This window comes from Hyposmocoma kahamanoa, unplaced genomic scaffold, assembly GCF_003589595.1.
Source record: "Hyposmocoma kahamanoa isolate Upper Pololo Valley unplaced genomic scaffold, ASM358959v1 202, whole genome shotgun sequence".
NCBI classification, from domain to species: domain Eukaryota; kingdom Metazoa; phylum Arthropoda; class Insecta; order Lepidoptera; family Cosmopterigidae; genus Hyposmocoma; species Hyposmocoma kahamanoa.
Genome location: NW_020653726.1, coordinates 5,970,037 through 5,982,173, shown reverse-complemented (window position 1 = coordinate 5,982,173; position 12,137 = coordinate 5,970,037). Strand labels below are relative to the sequence as shown.

The 12,137-nt window shown below is 34.8% G+C and overlaps 1 protein-coding gene across 1 annotated transcript in view; it reads right to left on the bottom strand.

Moving 5' to 3' along the window:
• Positions 1-3,616: 3,616 nt before the first annotated feature.
• Positions 3,617-12,137, bottom strand: part of LOC113226987 (vesicular glutamate transporter 1) — a 52,271-nt gene continuing 43,750 nt past the window's right edge. The window contains exons 5-12 of the mRNA XM_026459837.1: positions 11,592-11,846; positions 7,682-7,875; positions 7,019-7,181; positions 6,516-6,623; positions 6,248-6,433; positions 5,737-5,922; positions 4,384-4,563; positions 3,617-4,225 (exon numbers count right to left, since the gene is read on the bottom strand). Coding sequence (XP_026315622.1) covers positions 4,022-4,225; positions 4,384-4,563; positions 5,737-5,922; positions 6,248-6,433; positions 6,516-6,623; positions 7,019-7,181; positions 7,682-7,875; positions 11,592-11,846 — 1,476 coding nt within the window. The 3' untranslated portion in view covers positions 3,617-4,021. The remainder of the gene's footprint in view (positions 4,226-4,383; positions 4,564-5,736; positions 5,923-6,247; positions 6,434-6,515; positions 6,624-7,018; positions 7,182-7,681; positions 7,876-11,591; positions 11,847-12,137) is intronic.

The window sequence follows — 12,137 nt, the reverse complement described above, 5'->3', positions numbered from 1 at the left end:
ACATGTGGCCTTATTACACCAAAGGTGTGAATTACTGTTTTTTTCGATTCTTTACATAAATGAGACAAATTACCATTAAGAATTAACTTTTTCGTCTAACCGTCGAAATCGAATGCAAGTCTACAGCCCAAAGTGAAATGTCACATTGTGTACACACAACATATTTGCATTTCAAGTTCTGCAGTTCAGAATTAGTTTTTTGAAACGTAAAGCTTTTGACATATCACACGTTCAAAACAATACTGTCACCACGCCGTCACTAAACGAAAATCCTGCTTTTCCAAATTTAAACTTATTTTCGTCAATGTTATTTTCTCACATTTTAAACACCATTTTCCAAAAGTTTTTTTTTTGTTTTGTGAGGGTGTTGATTTAAAAGTGAGAGCATATTGCTCTGAACTTGTATATATTAAACTTGCTTTCAAGATCGCCGGTTAGGAGCCCAAAAATGTCATTAGTCAGATAACTGGGTCAATCAATTTTTCTGCCGAAACTGGGCCGTCTCTAATTTTTTAAAACTTGGTTGACATTTTTATAATTAACAAAAAAAGTCCAATTTATCTGTAGCCTATATCGAACCTCTACAATATGATTTTTTTGTACAAAAATTATAATTCATCGTATATTTATAGTATAATTACATACTACATTCTATGTGATTCGTAAAGCTACAAACTTGAAATAGAGCTCTATGATCGTAAATATTATATGTGGCAATTTTTATTATTGAAGTATTCGACGTTGTACTGCCTCCGTGGCCGAACGGTTGTCATGCCGGACTGCCACGCAGAGGTCCCAGGTTCGATTCCCGGGCCGGGAGAAATATTTGTATGGCCTACATTTATTTCTCTCGTGAGTGTAATTTGTGGTTGTCTATGTGTGTGTCAATGGCACCCGCGACACAGATTTTTCCCTAGTGCGGGGCTATGTTGAGTGTGTGCGTTATTGTGCGTGATGCGTTATATAATGCAATATTATTTAATATTCGAGTACTGTATAGTGAAAAATTATTTAGTAATTACCTACACGATAATGTACTTGAAAATAATAAAAATTGCCACGGAAATTAGGCAGTGAAGTCCGAGAATGACTGAAAACGTTTCCTTTAACGAACTTAAGTAATTTAAGTTCTAGTAACACAACGCACAGTAGACACAGATACAAGGAATAAGATGAAGTTTTTCATGAAAACTTTCAAAAATAATTCATAAACGCTGCTATACATCTTGAGATATAAAATAAGGATATCATGACTTTATAAATGCTTTGTGATATGGGATTATCACATACATTGTTTTTGAAGAAAGAGTTGGGAAAAAAAGTTGATTGAGCCATTCATAATTAACACATTCTTCTTTATTCTATGTTGCTATATGCAGGAAACATTAAGTTTTTTTTTTATTTCTACAAGTTTATATATACATTACTATGATATACTTTGTCAATGAGAAATCCTAAATTATTATCACATCTTATGTGGAAATTTGTTTCTATTATTTACATCGCCTGTTTAAAAAGTGACCAGAATGTAATAAGAAATACTTTTAAAGTATTTTATTTGAAAAAATAAATCCATTTGCTTCAGTTCACTGCTAGATAAAGAGACATATCTTAATGATAAATGCAGCTAATTTGTCTAAAGATATGTTTATCCTCAAGCCAAAAGGTTAAGGACATATCTGTCAATCTGACGTTCGAAGGGAAATATCATGTTGAGCGTCAGGCTGAATTTCATGATGAATATATATATAGTCAGTCATAGATTTAAAAAACGAATTTAACTGCCTCCGTGGCCGAACGGTTACCATGTCGGACTGCCACGCAGGGGTCCCAGGTTCGATTCGGGTCGAAATAAATATTTGTATGGCCTACATTTACTTCTCTCGTGAGTTTGGGTGTAATGTGTGTTTGTCTATGTGTGTGTCCATGGCACCGCGACTCAGGGTTTCCCTAGTGCGGGGCTATGTTGAGTGTGTGCGTTATAAAAAAAAGAGTTCGACTAAGTAAAAATGGCGAGCTAGTAGTATTTACAAAACGAACTTCGCCTAAGTTGAAAGAAAACCTTGTTTACCTCGCCGTCTTTGCTTAGTCAGAGCAAATCAAATTTCAAAAGTCAGACCGGCATTATAATGTAACAAACCTAAAATACGTATGAAACGGATATTTTTTATCAATTATTTATGTATTACAATTATGTATTTACTTAATTACGAAGCTACGTACATACCTATGTCTATATATCTATATTTATATTATATATGAGAAATGTGTGGTTAAAATTAAAATTGGCTTGTAACAATGAATAATACAAAAACACCATCAAGTGAGCTTGTTATTAAACGATTCTCAAACGATAAATTAATAAAATGAATTTTGTAAGTATATATTGATTCATGTATTGATCATATTAAAAAATATTAAAAATGTGAATATTAAAAAATTACTATATGAGCAACATTATATTAAAAGCGTCAGTAACTAATAATCCAATTAATGACTAACCCGAAAATTGTGATTGCCTTTTTAACGTATTAAACAAGATTTAGGAATTGTGCGTATTGTGCGCACAAATATTTTATCACAAACATTAAAATATTTCAATTATTACATTAAACTTATATTTGCCTTGGGGCTTCATGTGGCGGCAGCCGCGTCACTATTCATTTTCATACAATATCTCGATATCTCTAATGAACACTACGCCAACTTTATTTTTTGATCATTTTCTGCTATTTTTGAAAATAGCCATATTTATTTTTTATTATTATGCTCCCTGAATTTTGTGCAAAAAAAAATAGAGAAACAAAACAAATTTTGTGAAAATAGAAATAAAAACTGAACAGGTCGAAAAATTCAGTTGGCGTAGTGTTCATTGGAGGCATCGATCTAGTCTGCAAATGTAGTGGCGCGGTTGCAGCACCAATGTGGCGCCACTGCAGCGCTTTCATAAGCGTCCAATTTGAAAGCGCCGTTGATCAACGATAAGAAAAAAAAACTTGACTACGTATAATGATTACATTTCTTCCCTTTGTAATTAACGCATTATTTAATTTCTACTCTTATACATTTGAATTAGTACAATCCTAAATTTGAACAATTTATTTTCGTAAATACGTATTCATAATATTATAACCATTTTATACGAAACTGTAGCAATAATCCGAGCAAAATTAAATTACTATCACAGAAAAATAAAGTCCAATTATTGCAAAACTATTAAGATTATAACACGTATTAATAGTAATAATAAAGAACATCACATAATATCAATAGAATACTGGGCGTCTACTTAAACTTTCTTTCTGATGATATGCCTGCGAAATTTAATTATACATTATATACAATTATTCAGTTCAGCAAAAATTGAAAAATGTAACTAATAAACCTAAACGTAAACGTAATCACATAACGTTTAACAAAAAAAAAACAAGACGCAAATACATAAAAAGTTGAATATAAAAAAATATTAAACGTACCTATTAAGTACAACGATTGATGAAAAAATCTAGACCATTTAATTCGTCAACATTTCCATCATTAAAATAAGTACAAAACCTAGTTTCAAACTTTACATTCGTTAAACACAATATAGACTATGAAGCAAAACGATATTTGTAGATATGATGTGGTAAGCTAATGATTACGAACAATTATTACTTCTGAAGTTTATTTTCTACCTAGCTAGAAAAATATTAAAGACTCCAAGCTGAATTCGACGTCTTTTATTATGAAAGATGGCAAATCACGACAAAATCAATCAAGGCTTAAATTGTTGCTTCTTAAATTTGGGATAACGTATGCAATAATAATTTTCATAAAAAATGTTGCATATTACTTTGAATTTGAACCAAAAAGTCCAGTATGTGTTCCATCCAGATAAGTCGCATGGGGTACAAACTTTCTGTAATGGGACACATCAAATGAGTCGGTAATGTCAGTATTAAATAATCTTCCTACTTCTGATGAGTTTGAGTCTGAAAATGTTTGCCATCGTTCAACAATTTATTTACAATATGGAGTTCTAATAAGTGCCGTCATCAGTGAGATCCTGGTATGTGTGGGTGGGTGGCTGCACTGGCTGTGCTTGGTATAACGCACCTGATACAAACGGGTTGTTGGGTACGTGCTGCGCGGACGCAGCACCAGGCACAGGAGGCCGCGGCGGCGCAATCGCACCGTACGCTGGGGGCTCGTTACCTCGAAGCGGGTCTGATGGTTTCTCCGTCTATAAGTTATTGGATTATGTATAAAAGACTGATATAAAATCACATTACCTCTGGCAAACAAAAATAAAGTTTTTTAGAACTTGGTTTCTCTTCTAGTTTCACAAAGACGGCAACACGTCTCTCGTAAATGTAATCACACTTGATTTACAGTACTTACGAATGTGGTTTCATGGTCCAGCGATGATTTAGCTGGCGCATCGTAGGCTGGTGGAGGTTCAGCCCATTCTTGTAATTCGCCTGATGCGAATATACCGTAGATTATAATGCCAATGAAGTGCACCGTTGCACCCATTAGAAATACTGCGCGCCACTCAGTTATCGCTTTCTCTTGCTTCATCTAAGGAATGATAGGAAAATATCACAGTAATGGATATGACAAGCATTTACCGCTTAAAGGTGGGAAGGAATTTATATCAATAAACAAAACGACGTTAACAATATGTGCAGGAGCAAGTATATGTATATTTTCACCATATAGTATTATTATAATGAATACTGTGATAAATCATCAAAACCCCATATCACTGAATGCAATGCAAAAGCCATTGGTGCGAAAAGTGCACCCTGAGCGACACCCGACGATAATAAAGTGGTAGCGCGAAATGCTTCAGTGTAACGCATCGGCGCGCACCCACAAAGCCCTCATTGGTATTCGGCACGCACAGCTCGATTTCCTTCTCCCAGTTTTAAATTAGCCACGGCCGAGTGTCCTTTTTGTTTCGCGAGGCCGGGAAAACCGTTACCGTGTAGGGGAGTGTCACTTCAAAGTTTTCAATGAACGCACGACCGCTATTCCAAAGCTCTCAAAATAAAAATTGATTTAGTAATAAGCAAAAGGCATAGTCCCAAAATGGGAAATTGTTTTCAAGAGTGTTATTTTCCTTATTCTTTGTTGCTATATCTTTATAGTTAACGGTAATTACATAAATTTACATTAACATTCGTATTTAGTTTTAATCCTCGACCCAAAAAGAAGTTAAAAGTTTCACGTTTTTGTCTGTGCATGTAGTCGGTCTGTGGCGTCGTAGATCCCAAATGGATGGACTGGTCTCGAAGAGGTTTTTTTTTATTTGAAGACTAATTTAATCATCAGGTCGTTTCCCAATTAGTTTTGGGATATCCCAAATCATAAAAATAATTTTCATTTTAGTTCCACTTGTCCGATCGACTTGATATTAATTATATCATGGAAATTCGATGATATTACAATAATATGGCAACCTTTGTCCGATGCTACAACCAAGACCGTCTGCGGACCTCATTTCTCGAAACTTACAATAGAACTATCGTGTTTAAGCTCATTCAATTGATCTCGACGAGTTGTTAGCTTACGGATGGTGACTTTGATTTTTGGAGTATACTTTTGTTTTGTATTGAGGTTTTTTATTTTTATAATTTTGGTGCTTTCTTTTTGTTACTTTCTGTGTTACCATTTGTCTGAGTACGAAAAAAGTAATATTTCTCTATACTTAAACGAAATTGTTGATAAAAAGACGAAGAAAGCATTTACCTTCTCCTGTGTCATGTAGTCGATGACAATAGGGACGATAAACCCGGCAATAGTTCCAATTCCATTGGACAGACCCATCAGGATGGACGCGTATCGAGGCGCAATGTCCAAATGGTTAACGTTATATCCAGATATAGCAAAACCACTACATGCCACGCCGAGGGTTAGCTCGATTGTTGCTATGTACTGGAAAAAATAATAGAATGTTTATAAATAAATCCCTAGAAGAAAATGAATGTCAATAAAGAATGGGATACATGAAAACTCCTGCAAAATACCGATGTTTAAATACGATTGTAATTTAAGACTAAAAAGACAAATCGTACAATCGTACAGAATTAGTACCGGTGTGAGAACTATAAAATCGATTATGGACTCTTTTACATCAGTGGATGAATATTGCAGCAATAAAGCAAACTTACTTTTTTCGAGATTTAGTGAATTCGGCTAAAAGCATATCTTTATAACGCTTAAAGATCTCTTACACTTGATGACGCAATTGATTATTTACCTTATTATTGGCATAAGCCACGAGGACAAAGAAGAAGGCCTCGAGTCCAAACCCTCCGCAGTTGAAGAGCTTCCTCACGTTGGTTGTGGTCATAATGTTGTTTTTACGCAAATAATCGGCTAGCATACCTCCTATTGGCACTAGTGACGTCATTATCAAATGGGGTATTGCACCTACAAAGCCAGACTGCAAGAAAATTAAACACACAATAATAATACACCTTTATCATATTTGCAACAGAAACAATTATAAGACAAACAAAAAATACCTCAGTAATCTGCATGTTGAACCTGGTATTGAAATATGCTGACTGGAAAATAACTAAAAGACAAAAGTTCCACGTTCTGCAGAAATTAGCTACGATGATTGCGTATACCTAAAACATAAGACGATTGCTATACGAATACGATGATGTGAAACGATATGAAATAATAGTTCATTACAAGTTTTTTTTATAAAGTCATAAACGGCTAAATTCAATAATTCAAGTTCAATTTAAAAAAGTTACGTAACATTCGAATTTTCAAAAGTAATAATAATAATAATAATAACGCACACACTCAACATAGCCCCGCACTAGGGAAACCCTGTGTCGCGGGTGCCATGGACACACACATAGACAACCACAAATTACTCACGAGAGAAATAAATGTAGGTCATACAAATATTTCGCCCGGCCCGGGAATCGAACCTGGGACCTCTGCGTGGCAGTCCGGCATGGTAACCGTTCGGCCACGGAGGCAGTTAAAGTGTTGTGTAAATATCGCTTACCGGTGGTGAAGTCGCAAAAGCTTTCCAAGGAGTATTCCAAAAGTTGGGCATAGCAGCTTGTGTGTTTGTGCCAAGAGACTGTTCTACGTACGTCAATTCCTTGCCACTGATACAGGGATGCTTACTGGGCCTCTCAAACACCAACCACAGCCAACATGTGTACCTTTAAAAAAGTTAATTACATAACCAGTTCTATATTCTAAATAAATATAAAAAAAATATACATGCTGTCCCAGAACTCAATGTCAAGCGGTCACTAGACGAAAGGTCAGGTTATAGCGGTTCTGGTAAAAATAAAATAAAAAAACCATGTCAACCAACCAAGTTAAGTGATACTATGCATATTTTTGGAAATGTTGAAAATCAACACACTAGGCCACATCTTTAGGTAAAGTCATTACAAATTTTCAAATTTTGCAGTTGTTTATTTTTTACGTAATCCTAAATAGCCATGCCACTTATCGCAGTCACAAATCATACGATTGTTAGTTTAATAAAAAAAATAAAAGTTTCATTGGGTCATGGTTTAAAAAAAATATGTCAGCTAACTTTGTCACTTCATATTCTAAAAACAAGTAACCGCTTGACGTTGAGTTCTAGGATACCCTGTGTATGTATATATACTATGAATTTTACAAAGGTCTTATAAAGCAACTAACTTACCAGATTACACCACATATGCCATAGAAGTAAAATGGTGCTTCCCAAGAAATGTAATCAGTCAGCAGACCAGACAGGGGCATTCCTACGACAATACCAGCGTAGGTGCCACAAAAAGCCAACGTGGCCAGTCTGGATCTCTCGAGAGGTGGGGCCCACATCCTCCAGATGCCGTGACAGGATGGGTACGTTACACCCTAAAAGAAGATTCTTCTTTAGTCTATGTAATGAAAGATGAGAGTAAAAACTTCCATTAACTACATCATCGTTATACATCAATATAATTTCAAACATATAACTTTTTATAAAATAAATTTTACATTAAGAAAAATATTACTTAAATATTTTGTAAAAGTTGCTATCTTATAATACACAAAAGGAAACGAAACAATCATATCATATTTCTTATAGAATCTCTCATACAATCAATGGATTTAATAGGATAGCATTTGGCATTGAAGAATCAACTAAGCTGGGATATACAGAGAGCGTAAGCGTTGCCATGACAACCGAGGGCCCCGTAATCCTAAAGAGGCTTTGTACATTGGAAAACGATGACGACTGTACTCGAGTGCAATTCACGATAGATATTGAAGGATCGATACTAAATTGAAATTCCAGACTTGACAGGAATGTTTATAAAATTGATAATTTTTCTTATAACAAATATGTACTTGTTTATAAATAGAGGAGAAGCTGGTAATATGGCATCCAACTTTGTTTTTTCAGGCTTCAGTGGAGTGTTCTAACACTAAGAGTTTTATAACTTTTACAAGTTTGTTTCAAATATATGTTGTTACAAATTCGCAGGAGCAATTGAAAAGAAATCGCTATAGTGTTTTCTTAGTTATGTGGATTTTGAAAATTGACAAAAGTCGCAACTTGACATTTAGGCGGTTATTACGGCACCTAGGGGGCCATATTGAATGTATAAAAAAAAACGGAAATCTTAAAACAAATAAAAAACGTTTAACTACAAAATAAACATATAAAAATTAGACTTGTTAAATAAGACTATCAACAAATGTTTAGATACATTTTAAAATATGAAAATTAGTTAAAAACTATCAAAATTAGTTAACGGCAAAAATCGCAAAAATGTAATATACGCCATCAGGGCCTGTGCACTACGTATATGCCCATAAAATGCAACTTTGGCATTGGATTCACTCTTTACTACGCGTATCATAAAATCGTTCACGTATTGTATATGAAACAGAATCGGCATCAACATCAAAGTCATTATTTTGGTCGAATTCCTTATTTGAGCTACTGCTTGTTCTACTACTGATTCTCTTCGATACCGAGGAGTACTAGTGCTGCTGGCTCCTCTGTATAAATTGGGCTAATTGATTTTTATAAATAAAATCTACTCGTATATGCATATGGCCCCCGGGATTATATAACTTACATATTGAGTGTACCAAATTAAAATTTCTTACATTTTACAGTTAATTTCCACAATATATAATTTTATATATTTTTAATTCCCTTCACAAATGAAAACACAATGTTTCTTAATTTAATTAATAAAATCAGCGGCACTTGAAAATTGTTCGGGGTTGCAGCTTTTGACTAGTTCGAACCACAGAAAAAGAATGAGCCATTTAGAGAGTTTTACCGGTGTTAAATTGTTAATGTCACATGGACTTATTATTGGTTGCAAAAAATAATTGATAACGTTGAGGAAACAATGAAATATCGACGGGGGCCAATATACCGGCAGGGGATCACATTACCACCTTTTCCTCTAGTTATAGATATGATTATTTATTAACTGAGATAAGATTGATTTAGTTATGTAACCAAGATTTTATTTGCATACTGTTGAATATACAAACAATTGGTTGATATGTCTGTGTACGAACACTCCCTTTCAGGGATGTTCAACAATATGCAGAATACAGTTTGTCTAAAGTACAAAAAGAAGGGGAGTAAATCCAAACGTGACTAGCGGAACACGAGGCGTCCAAATTTGAAGCATCGATAATAAGCTTGATCATGCAAAGACACGCACAGAATGCCAAATGTTAGAAATTTTAAACATACGACATTACATTTGTAACATGTTCATTTCCCCCTCTGTTTTAAACTGAAACTTGTTCGAGTCATACATTAACAGCAAAATGGCACCCTATTTTTAACCGATTTAAAAAAGGTGGAGGTTCTCAATTCGAAAGTATGTTTTTTTGTATGCATGTTACGCGATAACTCCGGTATTTGGGCATCGATTGTCATGATTCTTTTTTTGTTGGAAAGAGGGTACCTCCATGGTGGTCTCATTTCATTTTGAAGAAAATCATCCACCTCTAAGAGTGGCTGTTCACGCATGAAGATTCATTTTTATAAATAGCACCTAAGTCTTATTATAAGGAGCAACTATTTTAATGGTTGATTTTGCTATTCTCTAATTCAAGGCGTTTTTCTCTCTCAATAAACTTTGAGTAGTGAGAACAGATTTTTATTATAATGGCGAACTAGGGGATGAATCCGGGTTTGCGCACTTTCCGGTAACCGATTTCAAAAAAACTTGGCAAAGAGATTTAATTCCACGTACTTTTGAGGTCGGTTTTTTTAGTACTGAGGTTATTCAAAATTCTTATTAACTTTATTATATTTTTTTATTGAATTGATATTCAATTATTTTTTGTGAAATTATTCCACTAGTTTGTTATAATTATTAATACAAAGATCGAACATTCAGAAAAAATTCCTTCGATCCGACCGGATTCGAACCGACGTCTTCTAGCTTACCGTGCCAGACGCTATACCAACTAAGCCACGGAACGAACCAGCGGACCTCACGAATTATTCTATGTGCTTGCGTAGTATGTTTGTATTTGGTTTTTTCAACGACTTTTCAGTCCTAGAGCCATCTATGAGAAATCTATGAAATTTTTATCACCCATTTAGATATTTTTACAATTACCAGCCCTGGCGAGAGATGTCGCTATTCACTGTATTTTAAATTTTTATTGAATTGATATTCAATTATATCAATTCAATAAAATATAACATTCTTACTAATTGGTTTGCATTATAAAACCACGTCTACAAAACACTTCACCCACGGAAATGTCGATCACAGCGAGACCAAAATAAGAATGTCTAGAGGACAAAAAGTTCAGATCAAAAAAGTATCAAAAATAATAGGCAAAAGGCTACAAAAGACTGTTGCGAGAGACGTCAGGAATGTTGTCTTTACCTACCAAAATAATATGTGCGTAACCTCCTTGTATCCCTTTCTATTGATAAGTAAACAGTGACACTACTCATATAACATTATTAAATGCCAATACTGCTTAAATTTGAAAGTTATATGTCATATTGAAGAATTTAAACTTGGCATCATTATTATTTATTGAATTTCACGATGTTTAACCATCATCGCAAGAATTTCAATGACTTGGTAACGCTACCAGTAACTCAATTGGACGAGCGATGGGGACGGAATCCCGTGGTCGCAGGTTCGAGTCCTGTCGGGTCGAAATAATTTTTCTTTGTGTTTGATCTTTGTATTTAATAATTATAGACATATGATTATTTTATTCTCTCTGTAGTTGTAATCACTATAGTACGTGTACAATGCAAGAGAAACAAGATGACAACGATTCACTCAAAACGATGTAAAAGCTTTAAGCGTAACTATATCTATATGTACAATAAAACAATAAGAGCCTACGCACAAGCTGTAGTGAATCGATTCAAACGCACGCAAACATCGCGTTGCAAGCAAGAAGATATATACTCCACTGGAGTTAGAGTTTCATATAGTTGCTTCATTTCAAAAGAATATTAAAATTAAAACTATCTTTTATCAAAATGCGCGATACCTACGCGAATTAAGGCGCGTATATCGTACATGTCGTCGGCGTGTACATAGGTTCTTATTGTTAATAAACATAAATCTTACCTCAACGAAGCCTTGAGCAACTTTTAACATGACAACTGCAGCTGGCCCAACTGACATTGCTCCAGGTATAGCAATATTGAACAATGAAGACATAACAATCGCCGCTCCGAAGATCTTATTGGCAGGATACATGGATGCCATGAAACCACCCGGGACTTGTGTGATTAGATATCCCGCAAAGTATGAGGCGTCTATTGATGACTCTACTGATACTGTCCAGTTGAATGGAGTGTCTTCTTTCACGCCACTTGACGTCTGCATAAAGATTACACTTGTTTTTTGTCTAAATTACCACTTGTACCTAAATGCTAAGGTGTACCACGAAGTTGTTGTCGGTGGACTGTTGGTGATTCAGTTTGTCGAGTGAGCAAGTAAATATGTCATAGCTTATTTGCAATCAAGTGAAATTTCGTAAACAGCATAATTAATTTTATATCAATTGAGTAACATAGAATAGAATAGAACAGAACGGAACGGAACGGAGCGGAGCGGAGCGGAGCGGAACGGAACGGAACGGAACGGAACGGAACGGAACGGAACGGAACG